This window comes from Octopus sinensis, linkage group LG29, assembly GCF_006345805.1.
Source record: "Octopus sinensis linkage group LG29, ASM634580v1, whole genome shotgun sequence".
NCBI classification, from domain to species: domain Eukaryota; kingdom Metazoa; phylum Mollusca; class Cephalopoda; order Octopoda; family Octopodidae; genus Octopus; species Octopus sinensis.
In genome coordinates, this window is record NC_043025.1 from 11,324,965 (window position 1) to 11,352,849 (window position 27,885).

A 27,885-nucleotide genomic window follows, 5' to 3' on the forward strand; every position below is an offset into this window, starting at 1 on the left:
TCATCCTTATCTACGGTAGCACATAAGTGATATAATAGTTTATCATTCGAAACCCGGTATCGTCATGTATGGAACCTACCAAGTGACATAAATAGAATACAGTTGAAAAACCATTACCACAAGACTGTAATTAATTTTCGCTTGTGACACACATCCGTTAGAGTCTAAATTCTATGCATGCACAAGTAATATTATTCTTATTATATACTAGCAGTATCGCCCGGCGTTGCTCGGGTTTGTAAGGGAAATAACTATATAAGCATTTTTAGAGAGTTATAGCCAAAAGATATTAAAAAAATGCATTAAAAATGGAAAAAAAATTATGGTAAATTTTTTTTTAAATCGTTGACTCATCGTAGACATTTTTAGAGAGTTACTTCCCTTATATAATAGCGAAAAAATGCATTAAAATGGAAAAAAATGATGGTAAATTATTTTTAAAATCGTAGACGCGCGCTAATACCCAGAAGGGCTCGATATGAATCACGACTATAAGATATCCGCTTCTGGTTACACTGCACCGCGAAATGTGGGAGTAGTTAGGAATCTAAATCGTAGGAGACAGACACACAACTTCACTTTTATATATAAAGATATATAGTGTACATTTAAGCGCATAAGAGGTATCCATCATAGGAATCCTGGCACGCTAGAAAGAACAGCCAAAATCCAAACCGCTATTAGGGGATAAAAACTTCGAAGGGAATGAAAAATAAAAACAAATCTAAAAAAACAGTAAGCCGAAATAGATAATTTCCGACGCTAATGTAAATGATTATCTAATGTTTTTTCTTTCCTTTTCTGTTCAGGACGCGCAGGCGTAAACATTAATAACGCGGGAAAATCGAAGAGGAAGCACATGTCCATGTCAGCGGAAGCCGTCAACGTTGTCTACGCTTCTTCATCTCTTATTAATTGGATACTGATTTCATTCATTTACAGACTTCTTTCTTTCTCTCCCTAATTCCATAGACCTATCATCTACATATACATATATATATATATATACACACACACACACATATATGTATGTAAATACACATAGATGAATGGGATTAGACCAGGAAGAACACGTAAAAATTGTTGGTGGTCGCTGTTGTCGATAGTAAATTAGTTCATTGAAAAAAATTGGATAAATTTAATAAACTTTACTATAGCATCAAACCCTTCGCCATTTCTTCTGGGACTGACAAAAAGATTGAGAAGTTGGGTGTTGATAATCGTTATACCATGGCAGAAAGGACCAAACGTTCGATTAAACCGAAGCAATTTCACGGAGAGGTGTTGAGCTATTCTGTCAATATCCGACGCAATATGGAATCGGAAAATAGCAAGCGTGTGGTGAAGAGAAAACACTTTTTTGACGAGCTTTACCAAGGTTTTAGCCCAACAGCTGCAGCGAAATCTTCGCCTTTGTTCTCTTCGTCACAGCAGAAAAGGCATAAGGGGAACACCTGTTCGGATTATCGAGGGTCGAAGACGAAGAACGAGGATGACAAACCAGATAATAACAACAGCAGCAAGAAATCAAAAGCGTCCAAAACCTCTGAATACTCCAACATCAGGAACGACGAAAAATCGAACCCCCAAAATCGAATCTATGAAAGGCTCCAGAATTTACAGCTGCAGAAATCTCCGGCCGTGCCTGACATGGACCCGGCTTTCTTCCTTCGTTGTCATTCCGATAGTAACCGACCCGATGACGACGGTAACAAGGTTTGGATGTGTCGGTTCGAACCTCGGCTGAAGGATCCTGCTCGCTCCGGTCGGAGCGGCCAATTGATCGCCTCGTGTGGCGGCAAAATCATCTGTCTCGTGGACTCTGGCTCCGGCCGAGTGATGATGCGATACAAGGACAGTGACAAAGATGAGAATTTCTATGCCATGGCCTGGACAACCTTGGAGATCGCCGGCGACAAAAACAGGGACCCACAACTCACCAACATACTCGCTGTAGCCGGGGAAGGACGACGGGTAAGATACTCTTTTTCTCTTTTACTTGTTTCAGTCATTTGACTGCGGCCATGCTGGAGCACCGCCTTTAGTCGAGCAACTCGACCCCGGGACTTATTCTTTTTTGTAAGCCCAGTACTTATTCTATCGGTCTCTTTTTGCCGAACCGCTAAGTGACGGGGATGTAAACACACCAGCATCGGTTGTCAAGCAATGCTAGGGGGACAAACACAGACACACATATATATATATGCGACTGGCTTCTTTCAGTTTCCGTCTACCAAATCCACTCACAAGGCATTGGTCGGCCCGGGGCTATAGCAGAAGACACTTGCCCAAGGTGCCAAGCAGTGGGACTGAACCCGGAACCATGTGGTTTGTAAGCAAGCTACTTACCATTGCTTCTATAATAATAATAATAATACCTATTTCTTTACTACCCACAAGGGGCTAAACACAGAGGGGACAAACAAGGACAGACAAACGGATTAAGTCGATTATATCGACCCCAGTGCGTAACTGGTACTTTATTTATCGACCCCGAAAGGATGAAAGGTAAAGTCGACCTCGGCAGAATTTGAACTCGGGGATCCAAGATCGCCATAACAACGAGGACGGAAAATGATACCTGTGATTATATTGTCTCTGTTATATGTCTGTTTGTCGCTGGTTACTTTCAATGGCATCAGTCCCGGTATAAATGGGTACTACTTAAGAAGAATGGTCCCGGTGCGCGCACTCGCGCATCCGCGCTAGCTAGCTAGTGACTAGTCGATCCTTTGTGTTTTGTTTTACTCTTTTACTTGTTTCAGTCATTTGACTGCGGCCATGCTGGAGCACCGCCTTTTAGTCGAGCAAATCGACCCCCAGGACTTATTCTTTGTAAGCCTAGTACTTATTTTATCGGTCTCTCTTTTGCCGAACCGCTAAGTGACGGGGACGTAAACACACCAGCATCGGTTGTCAAGCGATGTTGGGGGGACAAACACAGACACACAAGATATACACACACATAAACATATATATACATATATATGACAGGCTTCTTCCAGTTTCCGTCTCCCAAATCCACTCACAAGGCATTGGTCGGCCCGGGGCTATAGCAGAAGACACTTGCCCAAGATGCCACGCAGTGGGACTGAACCCGGAACCATGTGGTTGGTAAGCAAGCTACTTACCACACAGCCACTCCTGCATATATATACATATATATGACAGGCTTCTTCCAGTTTCCGTCTCCCAAATCCACTCACAAGGCATTGGTCGGCCCGGGGCTATAGCAGAAGACACTTGCCCAAGATGCCACGCAGTGGGACTGAACCCGGAACCATGTGGTTGGTTAGCAAGCTACTTACCACACAGCCACTCCTGCATTTACTTTGTTTTAAAAAATTATTTATTTTGTTTTATTTACTTTGCTAGGTAGTCGTTGTAGGATCGACTAGTCACAACTAGCTTGCGCGAGTGCGCGCACCGAGTCCACTCTTCTTATATATACACACACACACACACATGCACCTTGGGCAACAGTCTTCTTGTATTTGGTAGACAGAAACTGAAAGAAGCCTGTCATATATATGTTTGTGTGTCTGTGTTTGTGTCCCCAACATCGCTTGACAACCGATGCTGGTGTGTTTACGTCCCCGTAACTTAGCAGTTCGTCAAAAGAGTCCGATAGAATATGTACCAGGCTTCCAGAAATTAAGTCCTAGGGTCGATTTGCTCGATTAAAGGCGGTGCTCCAGCATGGCCACAGTCAAATGACTGAAACAAGTAAAAGAGAGTAGAGTATACATAATATAAATTAGAGAAAAAACCCTATTATGCAATTCAAACAATGATAGACATAAACCAAATCATATTGTGAAATTTGATTTAATACTAAATTGAATTTTTCCCTGCAAGTTTGGAGTTATACTCCCTAATATTATTATTATTATTATTGAGTGAGGGAGCAGAGCATACCATCAAAGTGACACAGGTAAAATATACGAAGCCCAATATATCCATCATGACTACCCGTCTGATAAGGGCACACCAGGCTCATGCATCACAAGCATATGTGCATGACATGGTGATCTCATAACAAGATAAACAGAATATGACCTTGCGGGTGGGGCCCAGTTAGAATTTTCTTTTGGTCGGGTAACCCATCTCACTCAAAAGGTCCCTGATTAAGGGTTGTTTAAGGATGTTGAATGAAACACCCATGTTTCCAGAGGTGAGTTATTCAAACCCTAAAAGAATCCCTCTCAACACATGGCTACGATGCTCCCCCACTACTTCTACTCATGATCAGAGATGCACATATCATCAGTCACTAAGGGACATGCACAACTGATTACGGTCAAACAACTGACAAGCAAATCTGTGGTATTGAGCAGAATATTTGCTGTAGCCCATCTTTTATACCATTCATCATCATCATCGTTTAACGTCCGTTCTCCATGCTAGCATGGGTTGGACGGTTCAACCGGGGATCTGGGAAGCCAGAAGGCTGCACCAGGCTCCGGTCTTATCTGGCAAAGTTTCTACAGCTGGATGCCCTTCCTAACGCCAACCACTCTGTGAGTGTAGTGGGTGCTTTTTACATGCCACCTGCACTGGTGCCAGGCGAGGCTGGCATCGGCCATGGTCGGATTGGTGCATTTTACCTGCCACCTGCACGGAAGCCAGTCGAGGCGGCACTGGCTTCGGCCACGATTCGGATGGTGCTTTTTACGTGCCACCGACACGGAAGCCAGTCGGGGCGGCGCTGGCATCGGCCACGATTCGGATAGTGCATTTTACGTATCTCCAGTCCAGGGGTCCTGGCATCTGCCGGGTGCCAGTCATAGGATTGGTTCAATTTCGATTTCGATTTCACTTGCCCCAACAGGTCTTCGCAAGCAAAGTGGGGCTGGCATAGGTGCCTGTCGTCGGGTGAGGTTCTATATCGACTTCGCTTGCCTCAACAGGTCTTTGTGTGTCCAAGGGAGGAAAGGCATGCATAAGTGGGCTGGACTCACTTGTCCTGCCTGGTCTTTTCACGCATTATTGTTGTTATTATTATTATTATTATTATATATATAATATATCTAATTTTGTTGTATTTTGTTAATCTTGAACAGATCAAACTCCTGCATCCGTCTCAGCTGGTTATTTATGCTAACATCACCGGCCATAAGAAGTGTATCACCTGTTTACTCTTTCATCCATCACGAGCAACATGGCTGTTCAGTGGTTCCGATGACTGTCGGATCATTTTGTGGGACATTGGCGTTCCCAGTTTCCCGGATTACTCCACCAAACACCTTCAGTTAATAGTCCTAGAAAGTCCAGCAAATGTCGTCAACATGGTGTATAGTAGAGCCACAAGCTTGTTGTTGGCTGGCACTGAAGACGGTTGTTTTGGTTGGAAGTTTAAAGATTCCAGAGCGAACATTTGTGGTAAGACTAATGATGAATTTTTCTATATATTTCTTTGTTTTGTAGTAAAGATTGTTTGCCAACATAACATAACATGGCAGTCCTGGTTTAGGATGAAAGTTGCTGTAATTTAATCCCAGGAGACATAGTCTCCAGCTGGCTATATGCATGATCTGTGCCCTTATATTTTCGAACAAAGGAATTTAGCACCCCCACTCAGCTCAAAACAATATCTGTGTATCGCGATTTCTGGCTTGGGCGGTTTGACCAGGGTCTGGGAAGCCAGGAGGCTGCATCAGGTTCCAGTCTGATCTGGCAGTGTTTCTACAGTTGGATGCCCTTCCGAACGCCAACCACTCCATGAGAGTAGTGGGTGCTTTTTACCTTACTACCTCCTCCTCCTCATCATCATCGTTTAACGTCCGTTTTCCATGCTAGCATGGGTTGGACGGTTCCACCAGGGTCTGGGAAGCCAGGAGGCTGCACCAGGCTCCAGTCTGATCTGGCAGTGTTTCTACAGCTGGATGCCCTTCCTAACGCCAACCACTCCGTGAGTGTAGTGAGTGCTTTTTACGTGCCACTGACACAGGAGCCATAGGAGGCTGGCAGCAGCCACAATCGGTTTGTGCTTTTTACGTGCCACCAGAACAGAAGCCAGTCAAGGCGGCACTGGCATCGGCCATGTACGGATGGTCCTTTTTACGTGCCACTGGCACAGGTATCACTACTACTATTTCCATTTAATATTTTAAAAATCTGCAATAGTTGAACCGGGAAGTAGCAAGGGGTCACTGTATTATGTAGTATGTCATGGTTGCATAATGAAATATTGTGTCCCTACAAGTATTTATGTACAGGGCTTTCAGGAATGTTTAATATGTAAAACTGATATATCATCATCATCATCATTTAGCGTCTGCTTTCCATGCTAGCATAGGTTGGATGGTTTGAGTGTGGGTTGGCAAATCAGATGGCTGCACCAGGCTCCAGTCTGATCTGGCAGTGTTTCTACGGCTGGATGCCCTTCCTGACGCCAGCCACTCCGTGAGTGTAGTGGGTGCTTTTTACGTGCCACCTGCACAGGAGCCAGACGGGGCTGGCAAACGGCCACGGTTGGATGGTGCTTTTTACATGCCACCGGCACGGGGGTCAGACAGGGCTGGCAAACGGCCACGGACGGATGGTGCTTTTTACGCGCCACCGGCCTCCAATAATATTACACTACTATATTTAGTGGCAATGAGTTTATTGATGGTTAATTTGTTGGACGGGTGCTGATGAAGGGGCAAAAACCCTTGAAATATGGTTTATACGCTGCTCACTTGTCATCTTCTATCTCATTGTTTGTTTACATCAGGCATTTTGGATTTGAAATTTAATGTGGTTGGATGGCGCAGGAGTGGCTGTGTGGTAAGTAGCTTGCTTACCAACCACATGGTTCCGGGTTCAGTCCCACTGCGTGACATCTTAGGCAAGTGGCTTCTGCTATAGCCCCGGGCCGACCAATGCCTTGTGACTGGATTTGGTAGACGGAAACTGAAAGAAGCCTGTCGTATATATGTATATATATGCAGGAGTGGCTGTGTGGTAAGTAGCTTGCTAACCAACCACATGGTTCCGGGTTCAGTCCCACTGCGTGGCATCTTGGGCAAGTGTCTTCTGCTATAGCCCTGGGCCGACCAATGCCTTGTGAGTGAATTTGGTAGACGGAAACTGAAAGAAGCCTGTCGTATATATGTATATATATATATAATATATATATATATGTGTGTGTGTGTATGCTTGTGTGTCTGTGTTTGTCCCCCTAGCATTGCTTGACAACCGATGCTGGTGTGTTTACGTCCCCGTCACTTAGCGGTTCGGCAAAAGAGACCGATAGAATAAGTACTGGGCTTACAAAGAATAAGTCCTGGGGGGCGATTTGCTCAACTAAAGGCGGTGCTCCAGCATAGCCACAGTCAAATGACTGAAACAAGTAAAAGAGTAAACTTAGCGGTTCGGCAAAAGAGACCAATAGAATAAGTACTGGGCTTACAAAGAATAAGTCCCGGAGGTCGAGTTGCTCGAGTAAAGGCGGTGCTCCAGCATGGCCACAGTCAAATGACTGAAACAAGTAAAAGAGTAAACTTAGCGGTTCGGCAAAAGAGACCGATAGAATAAGTACTGGGCTTACAAAGAATAAGTCCCGTGGGTCGATTTGCTCGACTAAAGGCGGTGCTCCAGCATGGCCGCAGTCAAATGACTGAAACAAGTAAAAGAGTATGGTAGATAGGGCTGGCAGAAATAGCAGCAAAATCTCCCTCAAATCACACCCTACTGTCTTATGTATGTTTATATTTAGTCCATTTGCTCGACTAAACGCGGTGCTCCAGCATGGCCGCAGTCAAATGCCTGAAACAAGTAAAAGAGAGTAAAGAGTATACTGACTAAGCGGCAAAATCTCCTGAAATGCAGCAAACACGTACTTAACCCATTTCCCATTTTCCATATCCAATTTCAGTGTTGTTTACATTAGGTGTACCGAGGTATGAAACGTCTTAACAAATCAATGTTGGCTGCAATCTCTGTAGAAAATCTTTAACCCTTTAGCATTCAGATTATTCTGTAAAATGTAAAGCTTATGTATTCACACCATGTAAAATTAATCTTGCATCATTTCATGGCTTTGAGATTTCAATGATGTGATTGTTTATTTTTGAAATGACACAATAAGGTAGCTATGAATGACCATATCTGACTAGAAAGGTGGTGAGCTGGCAGAAACGTTAGCACGCCGGGCGAAATGCGTAGCCGTATTTCGTCTGCCACTACGTTCTGAGTTCAAATTCCGCCGAGGTCGACTTTGCCTTTCATCCTTTAGGGGTCGATAAATTAAGTACCAGTTACGCACTGGGATCGATGTAATCGGCTTAATCCGTTTGTCTGTCCTAGTTTGTCCCCTCTGTGTTTAGCCCCTTGTGGGTAGTAAAGAAATATATATCTGACTAATTTGAACATAAAATAGGTAGAATATTTTAGCCGGATATGGCCGGTTTAAACACTAAAGGGTTAAAGATAAATCAGTGATGTGTATGTGTCGTGTATGTTTGTGTATGTGTATATATATAAAGCTGGACACAAGAATCATCTTCGTAGTCAGAAAGCGAGACAGATGAGTGACAACCTGGCCACTGGTGGTGGTGTAACACCCCATACTAATCATATCTGTCGGGCATGTGGAAGAGAGTGTAATTCGGCAGGAGGACTTAAACGACATGCAAAGGTACATGAAGCCCAGTTACAACTACAGCCGGCTTTTTACCGGTAAAGGTTTTAGTTGCCAATTCTGTACAAGACATTGTAGATCTTTGGCTGGGCTAAAATGTCACATTCGATCACAGCACCAATAACAGTTAAGCTTCGTGCAATGGCCATACTCGATAACGAGGGGGCAGCCATCATCATGTATGTATGTATATGGGAAGGGTCTTCCTATAATACTGACATGCAGTGTCTGTGCAAGACCCTGCCTCAGTAAAGCTGGACTCATGAGTCATCTTCGTAGTCAGAAAACGAGACAGATGAGTGACAACCTGGCCACTGGTGGTGGTGTAACACACCATACTAATCATATCTGTCGGGCATGTGGAAGAGGAGGACTTAAACGACATGCAAAGGTACATGAAGCCCAGTTACAACTACAGCCGGCTATTGCCCAGTAAAGTTGCCAATTTTGTACAAGGCATTGTAGATCTTTGGCTGGGCTAAAAAGTCACATTCGATCACAGCACCAGTAACAGTTAAGCTTCGTGCAATGGCCATACTCGATAACGAGGGGGCAGCCATCATATATATATACGCATACACACACATATATGTAGTGAGTCATACACTCGGCTAAATTTTAACAACTTCTCTTTGACTCTCTTTCAGGTAAATCTCGTAAACCTTTGGCAAGATTCTGCTTGCCACAGTTAACGAATTCCAGTGACGAGTGCATCGATGGCTTGGTTTTGGTGGACGACAACACGGTGGCCTCTAAGTGTGTTGAAGAAAAATATATATACCTCTGGAACCTTACTGATCATGCACCCCCTGCTACGGCACTGAACTCCAGCTCAAAGACTCGTAGAATTGAAGTCAATCCGTTTACCTGCCTCAAGTACCAGGTCATGGATGAACCCTACATATACATGTCTGGCGGGAAGGACCGTCTAGTTGTGGGTGACGCAGAGGGCAGAATCTTCATTTACAACCTGAAGCACGTCCTAGGGAAGTCTAGCTCTAAGGGAGATAACCCAAACTTGACAATTTCAAAGGGAGGTAATTTGCTTCATTTGCCTTCACGAGTGCTCGACTGGCCGAAAATTGAGTACAATTGTGATGGCAATGGGGAAAAAAGGACAGAGGAAGAGGCAGCGATGGGTAATGATGATGGCTCCAGGAAGGAAGAAGATGAAGAAGAAGAGGAGGAACGACCCATCATCAATAGCGTTGTTATGGATGACAAGGGCGAGGTTTTGGCTGCGACAGCCGATTGCAATCTCGTCTGTATCTGGAAGGTCTGCACCAATTGAAAGCCGGACTGTGGTGTATGTGTGTGTGAGTGTAACTGTATATACATGTGTGTGTTTATGAGGGGAGTTCACACACACAATGGCCCAGTGGTTAGGGCAGCGGACTCGCGGTCATAGGATCGCGGTTTCGATTCCCAGACCGGGCGTTGTGAGTGTTTATTGAGCGAAAACACCTAAAGCTCCACGAGGCTCCAGCAGGGGTGGTGGTGATCCCTGCTGTACTCTTTCACCACAACTTTCTCTCACTCTTACTTCCTGTTTCTGTTGTACCTGTATTTCAAAGGGCCGGCCTTATCACTCTCTGTGTCACGCTGAATATCCCCGAGAACTACGTTAAGGGTACAAGTGTCTGTGGAGTGCTCAGCCACTTATACGTTAATTTCACGAGCAGGCTGTTCTGTTGGTCGGATCAACCGGAACCCTCGTCGTCGTAACCGACGGAGTGCTTCCATCCATCACACACACACACACACACATATATATATCATCATCGTTTAACGTCTGTTTTCCATACTAGCATGGGTTTGACGGTTCAGCTGGGGGGGGCTGAGAAGCCAGGAGGCTACACCAGGCTCCACTCTGATCTGGCAGTGTTTCTACAGCTGGATGCCCTTCCTTGTGCCAACCACTCCGTGAGTGTAGTGGGTGGTGCTTATTACGTGCCAGAGGAGGCTGGCAAACATCCACAATCGGTTGGTGCTTTTTACATGCCACGGGCACGGAAGCCAGTGAAGGTGGTGCTGCCTTCAGTCACGTTCGGATGGTGCTTTTTACGTACCACTGGCACAGGTATCACAACTACAATTTCCATTTGATTTTGATGTTGATGTACTTGACTCAATAGGTCTCCTCAAGCACGGCATGTGAGTATGTGTGACTGAATATGTGTTTGTGTGTGAGTATAGTGTGCATCATCATTATTGTCTAACCCTTTCGTTACCGTATTTCTGTTGAGATGCTCTGTGTTTCTTTCAATTATTTTAAATATAACAAAGAATTTAGTAAAATAACTTCGTTATCATTCAGCTAGTGTTAGGAACATAAATTGTGACTAAGGTTTGGTGGAAGATTTTAATTCAAAATTTATGAAAACAAGACATTTTACCACAGAGCCAGAGCCGGTTTTGGCCGGGTTAGTAACAAAAGGGTTAACGTCCACTTTCCATGCTAAACGATGATGATGATGATGACCTGCACACTATACTCATGCAGGTATGATTGGTTACTCTTTTACTCTTTTACTTGTTTCAGTCATTTGACTGTGGCCATGCTGGAGCACCACCTTTAATCGAGCAACTCGACCCCAGGACATATTCATTTGTAAGCCCAGTACTTATTCTATCGGTCTCTTTTGCCGAACCGCTAAGTAACGGGAACATAAACACACCAGCATCGGTTGTCAAACAATGCTAGGGGGACAAACTAAGAAACACAAACACACACACGCATATATATATATACATATATATATATATATACATATATACGATGGGCTTCTTTCAGTTTCCGTCTACCAAATCCACTCACAAAGCTTTGGTCGGCCTGAGGCTATAGTAGAAGACACTTGCCCAAGGTGCCATGCAGTGGGACTGAAACCGGAACCATGTGGTTGGTAAGCAAGCTACTTACCACACAGCCACTCCTACGCCTATAAAGTGACACTGGGGTAAAATATACAAAGCCCAGTATACCCATCATGACTACCCGTCTGATAAGGGTACACTGGGCACATGCATCACAACCATATGACCTTGCAGGTGGGGCTTCTTTAATAATTATCAATATCTATGTGCGCCTGTATGGAGACACAATGGCCTAGTGGTTAGGGCTATTAGAAGACATTTGCCCAAGGTGCCACGCAGTGGGACTGAACCCGGAACCATGTGGTTGGTAAACAAGCTACTTACCACACACAAAACCTGCTTTGCAATCTCTGCCAGGTGGTTGTATGTATATGTGTATATATATATATGTATGTATATGTGTATATATATATTGCTTTTTTCAGTCATTTGACTTTGGCTATGCTGGAGCATCGCCTTTAGTTGAACAAATTGACCCTAGGACTTATTCTTTGTAAGCCTAGTTTCCATTATTTTGTCCAACCCCTATATATATATATATATATATATATGTATGTATATATATATATATATATATATATATATATACACACACATATATATATATTCGGCTGTAAAAATCATGTCAAAACAGACACAGAAGTCCGGTGCAGGCTCATGCCTGACCAGCTCCTATCAAACGGAAGGCAGATGTTACACGATGATGAATCAAAACCTCATGGTCAGTTGCATTGCATCATAGAAAAATGACTTTCATGACAACCTTAGATCAGTCCAGGCTTTGTAAATGAAAAACAAGTTCGTTGGAGATTGTATGAAAAGGCTCATTGGATGGACCGGCTGGTTTGGATCCGTTTAGTGGATGCCCAGTCTTGTATTGTATGTATATTCACTCATACTGCAACACTGGACATTATGTTAACCCTTCAGCATTTTAAGATACATTGTTTTGAATTACGCACTATCACATCGTCAAGGTTTTGTGATGTGATTTTAATGTTACTATGACATTGTGGGGTAGGTCTGATAGGCTGGATCTGGCCTTGTTTTGAATTAATCTTGTATTATCTCATAGCTTCAAGATTTCACAGTTGTGATTGTTTAATTTTAGAATACTGGTAAAATGTGTTTATAAAACATTTTTTTCTCTTGGCTTTATTGAGAAAATTCTATAGTTTGTAAGATATTTGTTGTTTTTTTTTTCTTCAATTTCTGCAATTTCAACCAATCACTGACGTCTATTGAGGTAAAAAAAAACATTTTGTGCCATATGAATGTGTCTCTCGTTTAAGAAACAGATTAGGTTTATTTACATTTGTGAAGAAAAAAAGAGACCCTTCCCCCCACCCCTAACACTAAAACAGACTGAAATGCAATAGATCGATTCTAGGGTCATAATTATGGGTGACAATTTCATATGACACCGCGAGAAAAAACTGTTGGTCTGTTTTTGCTGAACCGTTACAGGGGACGTAAACACCAGCATCAGTTGTCAAGCGATGTTGGAGGGGGGGACAGACGCACAAACACACACACGTATATATATGTATATACATATATATGACGGGCTTCTTTCAGTTTCCGTCTCCCAAATCCACTCACAAGGCTTTGGTCGACCCGAGGCTACAGCAGAAGACACTTGCCCAAGGTGCCACGCAGTGGGACTGAACCCAGAACCATGTGGTTGGTAAGCAAGCTACTTACCACACAGCCAATCCTACGTCCATTCTATAAAAAACAACAAAAATTTGTAATATTTTATCAATGAATATTTTAATGACATAACTCAATAATCGATATTTTAATATAAGATATCAATAATTAATATTTTAATGTGAGATATTAATATTTTTATACATGTGTTAATGGAAAATGCGTTAACAAGAAAAAAGAGATAACAAGCAAAAAATGCCTAGATTCTGTCTTTCACACACATGCATGATCACATATACTCTTTTACTTGTTTCAGTCATTTGACTGCGGCCATGCTGGAGCACCGCCTTTAGTCGAGCAAATGGACCCCGGGACTTATTCTTTGTAAGCCCAGTACTATTCTATTTGCCGAACCGCTAAGTGACGGGGACATAAACACACCAGCATCAGTTGTCAAGCAATGCTAGGGGGACAAATACAGACACACAAACACACACACGCATATATATATGCATATATACGACGGGCTTCTTTCAGTTTCCGTCTACCAAATCCACTCACAAGGCTTTGGTCGGCGCGGGTTATAGTAGAAGACACTTGCCCAAGGTGCCATGCAGTGGGACTGAACCCAGAACCATGTGGTTGGTAAACAAGCTACTTACCACACCCCTGCACATCACAGCAATAGGCAAGTGTGTGTGTATATATTTTTACTCATGCGGTAACCTCCCCTCTCTGGGCTGGGGGGGATGTAATTTAGCCTGCAGGCAGTATAGAGCAACATCAGACAGACCAAGAAGTATACTGAGTATTTCCTGATGAATATATATGTATGTATGTATATGTGTATATTATATATATATTGCTTTTTTCAGTCATTTGACTTTGGCTATGCCGGAGCATCACCTTTAGTTGAACAAATTGACCCTAGGACTTATTCTTTGTGAGCCTAGTTTCCATTATTTTGTCCAACCCCTATATATATATATATGTATATATTATAATAAATTATTATTATTTATATATGTATATATATATATATATACACATATATATACATATATATACACACATATACATATATATATATACACACACATATATATATATATACACATATATACACACACACATATATATATATATATACACATATACATATCTGTATATATATATATATATATACACACACACATACACGTACATTTGTCCAAGACAAATCTGGGAAACAAATTTTAGATATAACAGTTAAAAGATTTTTTTTTTCTTGCTTCTCATATGTTAAGTTTTGAAATTAAGGAAATGAAAATTGATGAGGAATATGAAAATGGCAGCTTCTAGACGCAGAAACACACACACACTCACACGTACAGATAATATATACAGAGGCATGGCTAGAATTTTGCCAAAAAAAAAAACAGAAGAAAAAAATGCCTTCTCCAGTGTTAAAACAGAATCACCATTAGCTTTAAAAATTTACAGAATACATGAAATTATAATAAGCTGTTAAATAATAATTATATTTGCATGAAGAAGTTGAATGTGAGATGTGAGAAAAGGGGAGAGTTGTCTGAACATGCTGACATTACCCCTGGCTATGGGAGTGAGGGACATATATATATATGTATATATATATATATGTATGTATGTATATATATATGTATATATATATATATAATATATACATACATACAAATTGAGATGGGGTTGCAAATTCAACCCTCCATGAGTTGATTAATGATTTAGATGTATTTCTCCATTTTCTGATTTTGTATAATATATTATATATATATATATATTACACATATATATATATATACATATATATATATTTATATTTACATATATATATATATATATATAAGGACAAGATCGCTAATTTAAATTAAATAACAATCTTATCAAGTGGCCAGCAGAGAAATAAAAACTTTCAAAAGTAATAATTATTACTGAAATTATAAATTAGGGTTGATACGAGATACTGCCGTGCTGAAAATAGCAGCCAAGTTCTGACTCTAAACTCACATTAAATGCCCATACAGCACAAGGAGAGAAGACAAAAACACAAAAATTTTTACTAGTTTTATTTTCTCTTTTTGTCTTCTCTCCTGGTTCTGTATAAACATTTAATGTGGTTTTAGAGTCAGATCTTGGCTGCTATTTTCAGCATCGCAGTATCTCTTAGATACCCTAAATTATATATATATATATATATATACACAGTATCAACACACACACACATATATATACATACACACACACATATACATACATGCATATACACACATATATAAAGGTGGCAAGCTGGCAGAAACGTTAGCGCGCTGGGCGAAATGTTTAGCGGTATTTCATCTGTCGTTACGTTCTGAGTTCAAATTCCGCCGAGGTCGACTTTGCCTTTCATCCTTTCGGGGTCGATAAATAAAGTACCAGTTTTGCAACTGGGGTCATTGTGATTCCTTTGTCCTTGTTTGTCCCCTCTATGTTTAGCCCATTGTGGGCAGTAAAGAAATATATACACACATATACAGTTATGTTATATTCTATTAGGAACGTGATAGAGCATAATATAAAGTATTACTATCGGTAACTTCCGAGTTTGAGCATTCGTCGTGTGTGAATGTAAAATTGAAGATATTGGAGTCAAGAAGATATTTTTGGACATTTTTTCATTATTTCCTACAATTATTTCAACCCAACGTAGTTCTACCAGAATACAGGTATCTGATTATGCAGCTGTTTGTTTGCATAATCATTATATATAAAACTGAAGTTGTGTGAGAGTCTGTCTCCTCTGATGTAGATTCCTAACTACTCCCACATTTTGCGGTGCAGTTTAACCAAAAGCAGGTCTTCTGGGTATTAGCGCGCGTCTACGATTTAAAAAAAATTTTACTATCATTTTTTCACTTTTTTAATGGATCTTTTGCTCGGTTTATATAAGGGAAGTAACTCTCTAAAAATGCTTATATAGTTATTTCCCTTACAAATTCGAGCAACGCCGGGCGATACTGCTTGTGAAATCTAAATGCGTTAGTTTAAAACCATCGACTTCAAGGCCATCTCTTGAAGCGTCGCTCTTGCACACCACATCTAATGCTTCTATGTCCAGCATTTCTCACAGAGTGCTTACACTCTGTCGTGTGTGCACACTGACATTACACATCCAGCGGATCATGCTAGTTTCATTTCTTTCAAGTCTACGCATGTCCTCTGCAGTCACAGCCCATGTTTCACTATCGTGAAACATGGCAGTTCGCACACATGCATCATACAATCTACCTTTCACTCTGAGCGAGAGACCCTTTGTCGCCAATCGGGGTAGGAGCTTCCTAAACTTTACCCAGGCTATTCTTTTTCTAGTGGTATCACTCTCTGAGCATCCACCTCCACTACTAACTTGGTCACCCAAGTAGCGGAAACTATCAACTACTTCTAGTTTCTCCCCCTCGAGTGTGATGGAATCTGTTTTCTGAGTATTTGTGGTGTCTATTGTCCCTGTGCATCTGCCGCACATGAAAGCTATCTTATCAGTTAATTTCCCTTTGATGTTGCTGCACCTCTTATGCCTCCATAGCTTACACTGGGTGCATCTTATGGAGTTTCTACCTACACCTTTCCTACAGATTGAGCAGGGCCACCTGCCCGAGGGTGTGTGTGCTGTGTTCGCCTTTCTGCTTACTATAACTTTGGTCTTTGCTACATTTACTCTAAGGCTCTTTGATTCTAACCCTTGCTTCCACACCCGAAATTTCTATTCTAGTTCTGGTAGTGATTCTGCTAAGAGAGCCAGGTCATCAGCATAGAGGAGCTCCCAGGGGCAACCTGTTTTGAATTCCTCTGTTATTGCCTGGAGGACTATGATGAATAAAAGGGGACTGAGGGCTGAGCCTTGTGTACATCTACTTCTACCCGGAATTCTTCACTATATTCGTTGCCAATCCTAACCTTGCTGACAGCCTCTCTGTATAGGGCCTGTACAGCCCTTATTAGCCATTTGTCAATCTCTAGTTTCCGCATCGACCATGGCTTTGTCTACTGCACTATTCCACCACCACGTAACTCTAGGTCTGGAAGGGACTTTGCACCATCCACAGACTTGGTCTGTGGCACTCAGCAAGCTGTCCCGTAGGAATTTCCAGCTACCTTCTATGTCCGACGTCTGTAGCTCCTCCCCCCTCTCATCAAATTTCTTGATGAGGATGTCCCTAAATCTCTGACCATGTGAAGGGTTCTTTAGCTTCCAAATCCTTCTTTTCTGGATTGGTCTGTTTTTTTGAGTCCTTCTGGCCTGAAGCCTAAAGTCACTAATGATTAGCCTATGCTGAGAGATACATTCTTCACCCGGGAGGGTCTTTGTATTTAAGAGCGACCCTGCATCCCGCTGTCTGGTGAGGATGAAGTCTATTTGGCTAGCGGAGTCTCCTGACTGATAAGTTATAAGGTGGAAGTCAGGCTTCCTGAAGTTAGTGTTGCAGATTAAAAGGTTACATGCATCACAGAATTCCAGTAGTCTAGTTCCCTCATCATTTCTGGTGCCAATACCATGGCCACCGTGTACCCCAGTGAAGATACCCGATTCCCTCTCAACATGCCCATTAAAGTCTCCACCCATGAAGATGAGGTCCTTGCCACTAGTCTTTGAGGTAGCCTGTAGAAGGGTATCATAAAAGTGGTCCTTCTGATCATTTGGTAACCCCGCATGTGGGGCATAGGCGGAGATAATCGTAGCTGTGCCACTCTGTAGGACTAACCTGAGCTTTAGTACTCTATATATATATATATATATATATATATATTATATATATATATATTACACCACCACACACATACAAAATATACTTAGAGATATGCTATGCAATATATGAAAAGATGGGATAGTCATGGCAGGAACATATATGAACATAGTATCTGTTGGAGAAAACAACAAATGGTGGACATACTAGACAATGTAGTCCAGATATGCCTGAATAGAAGATGGGATGGTCATGGCTGGAATATGTTGACCATAGGTCTGCCGGGTTAGGGGCTTCACAACAATACTACCTATTTCTTTACTACCCACAAGGGGCTAAACACAGGGGACAAACAAGGACAAACGGATTAAGTCGATCATATCGACCCCAGTGCGTAACTGGTACTTTATTTATCGACCCCGAAAGGATGAAAGGCAAAGTCGACCTTGGCGGAATTTGAACCCAGAACGTAGCGGCAGACGAAATACCTATCTCTTTACTACCCACAAGGGGCTAAACACAGAGGGGACAAACAAGGACAGACAGTGCTAAATGCTCAGCAGTATTTCGTCTGCCGCTACGTTCTGGGTTCAAATTCCGCTGAGGTCGACTTTACCTTTCATCCTTTCGGGGTCAATAAATTAAGTACCAGTTACGCACTGGGGTCGATGTAATCAACTTGATCCCTTTGTCTGTCCTTGTTTATCACCTCTGTGTTTAGCCCCTTGTGGGTAGTGAAGAAATAGGTATATCGTCTGCCGCTACGTTCTGGGTTCAAATTCCGCCGAGGTCGACTTTGCCTTTCATCCTTTCGGGGTCGATAAATTAAGTACCAGCAATACTACCACCACCAACAACAACAACAACAAATACCAGCCTCTCTGTCATACGCACACACACATAAATATGCATACAGCGGTTGACCAAGACGTCTGTACGCTTCATTCAATGTCATGCCAGACTCCAATTGTCTGCGAGACGTGCTCCAGTTGGTGAGATGTCCATGTTTCGTTGACGCTAAGGACTCGTTTCGCTGAGATCAAACATAAAACATCTCGATGGCTCCGCAGGAATTTCAGGCTCTGGTGATAAAGGGTTGTGCTTCCTTCTAATTGGTCAGAGTTTTTGTCTCCTGTCATCACCAGGAACACATCAGCTGCAAAACAAACACAGAAAAAGAAAAATATATATATATATATATATAAGTATAAGGCGCAGGAGTGGCTGTGTGGTAAGTAGCTTGCTTACCAACATCATGGTCCCAGTTCAGTCCCACTGCGTGGCACCTTGGGCAAGTGTCTTCTACTATAGCCTTGGGCCAACCAAAGCCTTGTGAGTGAATTTGGTAGAGGGAAACTGAAAGAAGCCCGTCGTATATATGTATATATATATATAGGCGCAGGAGTGGCTGTGTGGTAAGTAGTTTGCTTACCAACCACATGGTTCTGGGTTCAGTCCCACTGCGTGGCACCTCGGGCAAGTGTCTTCTACTATAGCCCTGGGCCGACCAAAGCCTTGTGAGTGGATTTGGTAGACGGAAACTGAAAGAAGCCCGTTGTATATATATATACATATAGGTGCAGGAGTGGCTGTGTGGTAAGTAGCTTGCTTACCAACATCATGGTCCCAGGTTCAGTCCCACTGTGTGGCACCTTGGGCAAGTGTCTTCTACTATAGCCCCGGGACGACCAAAGCTTTGTGAGTGGATTTGGTAGACAGAAACTGAAAGAAGCCCGTCGTATATATGTATATATATATATATATATATATAGGCGCAGGAGTGGCTGTGTGGTAAGTAGCTTGCTTACCAACCACATGGTTCTGGGTTCAGTCCCATTGCGTGGCACCTTGGGCAAGTGTCTTCTACTATAGCCTCGGGCCAACCAAAGCCTTGTGAGTGGATTTGGTAGACGGAAACTGAAAGAAGCCTGTCGTATATATGTATATATATATATATATATATATACATACACATAAATATAAGGGGGAACCACTAAGTGGAAGCCCTTACGCTAGAAAGGTCTCTTACGCATAGGTCTCAACCACTAAGAATTGTTCTCCAGAAAATTCATTTGTCTTGCTCACTTACGTTTCTGGTGTGCTGAATTTTTTATGAATATTTATGTATAAAATACTATTTACTGAATCTCAGTTTTTTATATGCTAGACCACTGGTGTTAAAATTGATGCTATTTAACTAATATCCAATTTTTCACCCTCATCTTAATTTTTACATATATATATATATATTATTATTTTTTTTTTATATATATATATATATGTAAATGTGTGTGTGTGTGTTTGTTCCCCCAGCATCGCTTGACAATATATATATACATATATGTGTGTGCGTGTATATGTATATATATGTGTGTGTGTGTGTATATCTATATATATAAAACTGTAGTTGTGTGAGTGTCTGTCCCCTTCGATTTAGATTCCTAACTACTCCCACATTTTGCGGTGCAGTTTAACCAAAACCGGGTATCTTATAGTCGTGATTCATATCGAGCCCTTCTGGGTACTAGCGCGCGTCTACGATGAGTCTACGATTTTAAAAGTAATTTACCATCATTTTTTTCCATTTTCATGCATTTTTTTTAAAGGGAAGTAACTCTGTAAAAATGTCTACGATGAGTCAACGATTTTAAAAAAAATTTACCATCATATTTTTTCCATTTTTAATGCATTTTTTGCTATTTTTTGGCTATAACTCTCTAAAAATGCTTATATAGTTATTTCCCTTACAAACCCGAGCAACGCCGGGCGATACTATATATAAATATTAAGTGGCACTCCATCGGTTATGACAACAAGAGGTCTAGTTGATCTGATCAGTGGAACGACCTGCTTGCGATATTAACATTCAAGTGGCTGAGCACTCCACAGACAGGTGCATCCTTAACATAGTTCTCAGGAAGAGTCAATGCGAAGCAGTATAAGTGCAGTCTATATTTATATACACACTTCACATTCAAACAATGTATGTATTCATGTATACACTTCTTCATATACAAATGATATACGGCCACCACCACTTGCTGGGCACTCCTTTGGTTACGAGGATGAGAGTTCAAGTTGATTTGATCAACGGAACATCTTGCTCATGAAATTAACGTGCAAGTGGCTGAGCACTCCACAGACATGTGTACCCTGGACGTAATTCTCAGGGAGATTCAGTGTGACAAAGCTGGACCTGTGAAATACAGGTACAACTCATTTTTGCCAGGTGAGTGCACTGTGTACTCAAGGACACAAAACACCACCAGGAATCGAACCATGACCGTACAACCTTCAGACAAATACCCTTACCACTTGGCCACCAAATTCACATATTTTCAATTCAATTCAATTCAATTTTTATTGGCTCAAAAAGCAAAAGCAAGGCCATGTAAGGGGACAGGGAGGGTGGTCATACAAAGAGAGACTTTGAACCGAGGGGTCGTTGGCATCTTCGCTATCTCATCTGGCAGCTTATTCCACGGATCCGCAACCCAGACGGAGAAAGCCCCTCTCCTTCGATTGAGATGAAATCGTCGCAGATAGAGCTTTTCGGAGTGACCCCGCAGCCAATGCTCTGGAGCAGGAGTGAAGAACAGCTCTTTCGAGAGGTTACACTTTCCACTTATGATGTGAGCAAGAATGAGATCACCACGGCGGCGGCGTTTTTCGAGAGAATAAAGGTCGAGCATCTTCAGCCTTTCTTCATGAGACAAATTCTTGAGACCAAGAACCATGCAGGTAGCCAACTTCTGGACTCTTTTGAGATGATGTATGTATATATACTAAATAACCGCAAACATATAGGCGCAGGAGTGGCTGTGTGGTAAGTAGCTTGCTAACCAACCACATGGTTCCGGGTTCAGTCCCACTGCGTGGCATCTTGAGCAAGTGTCTTCTGCTATAGCCCTGGGCCGACCAATGCCTTGTGAGTGGATTTGGTAGACAGAAACTGAAAGAAGCCTGTCGTATATATATATATGTATGTGTGTTTCTGTTTGTCCCCCTAGCATTGCTTAACAACCAATGCTGGTGTGTTTACGTCCCCGTCACTTAGCAGTTCAGCAAAAGAGAACCGATAGAATAAGTACTGGGCTTACAAAAGAATAAGCCCCAGGGTCGATTTGCTCGACTAAAAGGCGGTGCTCCAGCATGGCCGCAGTCAAATGACTGAAACAAGTAAAAGAGCAAAAGGGATATAAATACCCCCCAACCCCACCCCCACCTCAGTATCAACCCAATACGGGCCCCAAAAAAGCAAAATATCGGCCAACTCACCACCCATGCGCTGCACACCATTCAGCAGGAAAATCTTCAGATTGTTGGTGCCCTTGATGGGGTCAATGCCATTCTTTTGTTTAAGGTCAACAAACAGCAGGTAGGTCTTTGCTCGGGGGATCGATAGGATGTCACTGGGTTGCTCCACGTAGCAATATTCCACCCTCAGGTTCGGCACATTCTGTTTCAGATTCTCTGTCAGTGATTCGTGAAGCTGATAGCGTTGGTCGAAATACAAAGAGCATACCACGTCGTCCAGGTCACTTTGTCGTATCATCTCCAAGATATTTTCAGAGGAATTCTAATGAGAGAAACAAAGAAAAAAAGGGAAGAAATAAATAAATCAAATCCAATAATAAATCTGTCTGGCTGTAGAGGAGATATAGAGAATACCAAACGAGTTCCCTATGGATACCGTATTATTACAACGAGTGGCTTGTAAACGTATCTATCGAGCGAAAGTGAGTTAGATACGTTTACAAGCCACGAGTTATAATAAATACGGTATCCATAGGTAATCATCATCATCATCATCGTTTAGCGTCCGTTTTCCATGCTAGCATGGGTTGGACGGTTCAACTGGGGTCTGTGAAGCCAGAAGGCTTCATCAGGCCCAGTCAGATTTGGCAGTGTTTCTACGGCTGGATGCCCTTCCTAACGCCAACCACTCCGTGAGTGTAGCCTTTCTTCATAAGACAAATGCTTGAGACCAAGGACCATGTGGGTAGCCAGCTTCTGGACTCTTTTGAGATGATGTATGTATATATATATATATAAATAACCGCAAACATATAGGCGCAGGAGTGGCTGTGTGGTAAGTAGCTTGCTAACCAACCACATGGTTCCGGGTTCAGTCCCACTGCATGGCATCTTGGGCAAGTGTCTTCTGCTATAGCCCTGGGCCGACCAATGCCTTGTGAGTGGATTTGGTAGACGGAAACTGAAAGAAGCCTGTCGTATATATATATATATGTATGTGTGTGTCGCATATATGTATATATATATATATATATGTTTGTGTGTCTGTGTTTGTCCCCCTAGCATTGCTGGTGTGTTTACGTCCCCGTCACTTAGCGGTTCGGCAAAAGAGACTGATAGAATAAGTACTGGGCTTACAAAGAATAAGTCCTGGGGTCGATTTGCTCGACTAAAAGCGGTGCTCCAGCATGGCCGCAGTCAAATGACTGAAACAAGTAAAAGAGAGAGTCGTGATAGGGGTGTCAGAGGAAAACTTGAAAAAGGGACAGACGATATAGACAGTTGATCAGGAAGGGGTGGAGAGTAACATGGTTGAAGATGGGGGTAAAAAGAGATAGTTTCAATGAAGCGGGCTCAACTCACCTGATTTTGACGTTCAGCTCTTCCCTGAAATAATCTAAATGGGTTTGTAATATATGTTCTGGGAGTTTCATTTTGCGAGGACCGACAACAGCTCCGCATACAGACCATCACAAGCACCACTTCTAATGGGATTAACAGCAGCAGGAAAGGGTAGATGGTATCTGAAATACATAACAAAAGCATTCAAGGGGTTGCCGAAAAGTTCCTGGTTTTGGGTAAAAGAAAATACTGGAGGATCAGTTTAACCCTTTAGTGTTCACATTATTCTGCCACAATTAATCCTTTTTTATCCACATTGTTTTGAACTAATCATGCATTATCTTGTAGCTATGAGATTTTGATGAGGTAGCTGTTAATTTTTAAAACGATATTGTAGGGTTGGTCTGAGAGACCAGATAGGGCTAGTTTGAACATAAAACAGGCAGAATACTTTTGGCCGGACATGGCTGGTTTAAATGCTAAAGGGTTAATTATGATTTTATTCAACATATTCTCCTCCCAGATTCACACACATATTGTAGTGGTCCTTAAGTTTTTCTAAGCCCTGTAAAAGATCTTGGAAGTTTGGGCCTCTAACCAAGCCTTTCACAATACCCTTAAAGATAGGAACTTCTCAGCACCCTCTCATCTGTGTGTTTGTGTGTATACAAGGGGGTGCCTAAAAGTTCCTGGCTTTGGGTAACAGAAAATACAGGAGGGTCAGTTTAATTATGATTTTATGCAACATATTCCATTCTCTCATTCACACACTTATGTCCACAGTCCTTCAGTTTTTCTAAGACCTGTAAAAGAACTCAGAAAGGTTGGGCCTCCGACCAATGCCTTGTGAGTGGATTTGGTAGACAGAAACTGAAAGAAGCCTGTCGTATATATGTGTATGTGTGTGTGTGTTTGTCCCCTAGCATTGCTTGACAACCGATGCTGGTGTGTTTACGTCCCCGTCACTTAGCAGTTCGGCAAAAGAGACCGATAGAATAAGTACTGGGCTTACAAAAAGAATAAGTCTAGGGGTCGATTTGCTCGACTAAAGGCGGTGCTCCAGCATGGCCGCAGTCAAATGACTGAAACAAGTAAAAGAGTAAAATATTCCTTACCAAAATGAAGAGATGTAGAAATCTGGGGCTTAGGCTCTGATTGGTGGTTCTGCAGTTTGGCAAACAAGTCGAGAATCCGTTTCTCAGAATTAGACAAGGTTTTCAGAGAAGATTTTAAAGTCTGTGATGAGTTTTTCTGCATGTGGAGGCTGTTCTGCAAGTACGCACGGCTCAGCTTCACGCTTTCCCGTACGGCTTTCATCTCGTTGCGAGTCGAAGACTTTCTCACGTGGAGTTTCCGGATGCTTGACTCTTGCCTCACCAAGTTCTCTGTTGTGTATTGAAGCAGTTTGTGCAAAACTTCGATGTTGGACTTCATAGCGAACATACTCCTTTCGTATAGATCGAGGCGTGCTGCAAACGAGTTAATTAGCTCGTTACTATGCGTTTGCATCTTAACCAACACGTCCATTTTCTTTTCTAGTTCGGCTATTTTTTCGGCGATCGAAGTCCGACGAAGAATTCGATGCCCTTCGTTTCCGCTTCTTTCTCTTAAAAACTGCAGGGATGATGGTGCGAGTAAAAGTGTTTCTTGGGATAATTTCGGAAGAAATGGAAGCAATGGAAGAATTGTTGACAAACGAGTCAGAATGCCAGGAAGACATGCACTGGGGTGATGGCACAGGAAGCTCCAGCATGGACTGGTTAAACAAGACGGAACCAAATTCTGTCATGTTGGCAAAGAACTGTCTTGGATTTGCTCTCTTCTTTCTCTTTGCAGCTGCATGGCGCCACTTCTTACTCTCCAGTAATTTTAGCTGCAGGTTGTAGATGCAGTTTTCCAAGTTGTCATCAATGTTGCGACAGGATTTGGAGATGGCATTCCTGAAAACCATCCATTCTTTCATCTTGGGGCTGTGGTACCAGTAACTTGAGAGGAACACGAACGCCCATGCTGCCACCGAACTGGAAAAAAAAAAAAAACCAAAAAAAACATTAATAACAATGTATAAAATATTCTTTTACTCTTTTGCTCGACTAAAGGCGGTGCTCCAGCATGGCCGCAGTCGAATGACTGAAACAAGTAAAAGAGTAAAGAGTAAGAGAGTATTATTATATCTGTACATCAAACAAATCATATAAACCCAATAAAAAGCAGTGATTCAAATTAGGCCAAAAATGTTTCTACGCTCGATCGTTTTGGCGATGAAGTCTTTCAGGAAGATGTTCAATGCGTTTTCATGCGCCCCACAAAAAAATTTTTCGAGGGTGTGTACTTGTACTCCCTGTTCCCGAATCAATGTTGGATGGACAGCAAACTGTATTTGAGGGCCCTTCGTTGGGATTCTAATATAATCAAAAGACCCACCCAGGTCTAACCTGGGTCTAAACAACAACAGTAAAGAACACAACTGATAATGTAGTCGTAGTCCTAGATACACTATTCCCGAATAAAAGACGGGTAGATTACAGCTGGAACATGATCATAGGTCTGCATAATCACGAGTGACCTAGGGCTAAACAACAACAGTAAAGAATACCATTGATAATGTAGTCCTAAATTAAGTACCAGTCATGCACTGGGGGATCGATGTAATCGACTTAATCCCCTTGTCTGTCCTTGTTTAGCCCCTTGTGGGTAGTAAAGAAATAGGTATTTCGTCTGCCGCTACGTTCTGAGTTCAAATTCCGCCGAGGTCGACTTTGCCTTTCATCCTTTCGGGGGTCGATTAAATAAGTACCAGTTACGCACTGGGGGATCGATATAATCGACTTAATCCGTTTGTCTGTCCTTGTTTGTCCCCTCTGCGTTTAGCCCCCTGTGAGCAGTAAAGAAATAAATATTATAGGCCTCAATGCACGGAGTACTATAGTATTTATATATTGACAAAGCCAGCGTATATGTAGACCAGAATTGGGCGGTTAGGTCCGTGAAGCCTCCGGGCACTGCCCAATGTGGTCATGTCTTAAAATAGTACTGGACACACACATACGTAGACCCGAGCTGAATAAGCTTCTATTTGTTGCTCGACTAATTAAAAATAACAGTTAGATCTCTTTCCCTCAAATCACAGCCTACTCTCTTAAAAAGGACATATTTGATACATTATGTGTAAATAAAATACAGGATGGTCACAGCTGGAAACCCTTTGATCATAAGTCCGCTAGATCAGGATATGATCTGGATGCTAAACAACAGCATTAAGGAATGACACATTAGATAATGTAGGCCTTGATACACTAGGTCCGAAAAAAAAATTAATAGATCACAGCTGGAACATCTTAGATGACAGATCTACCAGGTTAGGTCTAACCTAGGGCTAAACAACAACAGTAAAGAACACAACTGATAATGTAGTCCTAGATACACTATTCCTGAATAAAAGACGGGGCAATCTTTCGTCTCTAGTAGACCTTTCCGTCGATTTCCGTAAGATCGCCAAAGACGGGTAGATTACAGCTGGAACATGATCATAGGTCTGCGTAATCACGAGTGACCTAGGGCTAAACAACACAAGTAAAGAACACAACGGATAATGTAGTCCTAGATACACTATTCCTGTATAAAAGACGGGGCAATTTTTCGTCTCTAGTAGACCTTTCCGTCGATTTCCGTAAGATCGTCAAAGACGGGTAGATTACAGCTGGAACATGATCATAGGTCTGCGTAATCACGAGTGACCTAGGGCTAAACAACAACAGTAAAGAACACCATTGATAATGTAGTCCAAGATACACTATTCCTGAATAAAAGACGGGTAGATCACAGCTGGAACATGATCATAGGTCTGCGTAATCACGAGTGACCTGGGGCTAAACAACACCAGTAAAGAACACATTAGATAATGTAGTCCTAGATACACTATTCCTGAATAAAAGACGGGTAGATCACAGCTGGAACATGATCATAGGTCTGCTTAACCACGAGTTACCTAGGGCTAAACAAGGATATATAAATAATATATATATCTACAGACGTTCGTACGAGCTGCAACAATAATGTGATTACTAATTAGTAAAAGAAAAATCATTAAGCATCTAATTAGACGAGCAACAGTGCAAATCGGGTGGAATAAATTCAAAAGATGAGGCGATCGTTCGAATCTTACCTTGCGTGCATTCGGCGTGTTTTGAAAATGATAACGTAATAAGTGATGACGTAACACGCAGTAAGTGCCTCGCTGTCAGTTCGTGTTTAAACGACTTGGGAGAAACATGTTCAGACATGAATTTCTGGTTTTCTTTTTGTTTTTTGTTTTGTTTGCGTGTGTGTATGTGTATGCACACACACACACATCGATATGCATATGTGTGTGTGTGTGTGTGTATACTCTTTTACTTG

The 27,885-nt window shown here is 42.0% G+C and overlaps 2 protein-coding genes across 3 annotated transcripts; one reads left to right on the forward strand and one right to left on the reverse strand.

Moving 5' to 3' along the window:
• The first annotated feature begins 824 nt into the window (after nucleotides 1-824).
• On the forward strand, nucleotides 825-19,684 carry LOC115226029 (leucine-rich repeat and WD repeat-containing protein 1-like). Of its 2 annotated transcripts, none has more exons than XM_036514864.1 (4): nucleotides 825-1,974; nucleotides 5,064-5,382; nucleotides 9,274-9,986; nucleotides 19,657-19,684. In XM_036514864.1, exons 1-3 carry the CDS (start codon nucleotides 1,231-1,233, stop codon nucleotides 9,915-9,917), a joined length of 1,707 nt encoding a protein of 568 aa, XP_036370757.1. In that variant the 5' UTR covers nucleotides 825-1,230; the 3' UTR covers nucleotides 9,918-9,986; nucleotides 19,657-19,684. The 2 variants fall into 2 exon arrangements, with proteins under 2 accessions (XP_036370757.1, XP_029652861.1); XM_029797001.2 differs by lacking the exon at nucleotides 19,657-19,684 and adding an exon at nucleotides 19,281-19,310.
• Nucleotides 18,727-27,748, reverse strand: LOC115226197. The gene is made up of 5 exons (XM_029797208.2): nucleotides 27,653-27,748; nucleotides 24,603-25,508; nucleotides 23,509-23,669; nucleotides 22,168-22,468; nucleotides 18,727-19,045 (listed from the first exon to the last, which is right to left on the reverse strand). The coding sequence occupies exons 2-5, from the start codon at nucleotides 25,012-25,014 to the stop codon at nucleotides 18,831-18,833; spliced, it is 1,089 nt and encodes a 362-aa protein (XP_029653068.1). The 5' UTR covers nucleotides 25,015-25,508; nucleotides 27,653-27,748; the 3' UTR covers nucleotides 18,727-18,830.
• Between the last annotated feature and the right edge of the window lie 137 nt (nucleotides 27,749-27,885).

Excerpts from the sequence above, each read along its gene's own strand:
- LOC115226029 (XM_036514864.1), top strand. The coding sequence starts at position 1,231 with ATGGCAGAAAGGACCAAACGTTCGATTAAACCGAAGCAATTTCACGGA. Across the intron at positions 1,975-5,063 it reads TAGCCGGGGAAGGACGACGG|ATCAAACTCCTGCATCCGTC; the intron begins GTAAGATACTCT and ends AATCTTGAACAG. Across the intron at positions 5,383-9,273 it reads TTCCAGAGCGAACATTTGTG|GTAAATCTCGTAAACCTTTG; the intron begins GTAAGACTAATG and ends ACTCTCTTTCAG.
- LOC115226197 (XM_029797208.2), bottom strand. The coding sequence starts at position 25,014 with ATGGACGTGTTGGTTAAGATGCAAACGCATAGTAACGAGCTAATTAAC. Across the intron at positions 22,469-23,508 it reads GAGCTGAACGTCAAAATCAG|AATTCCTCTGAAAATATCTT; the intron begins GTGAGTTGAGCC and ends TTCTCTCATTAG. Across the intron at positions 19,046-22,167 it reads TGGTGTGCAGCGCATGGGTG|CTGATGTGTTCCTGGTGATG; the intron begins GTGAGTTGGCCG and ends TTTGTTTTGCAG.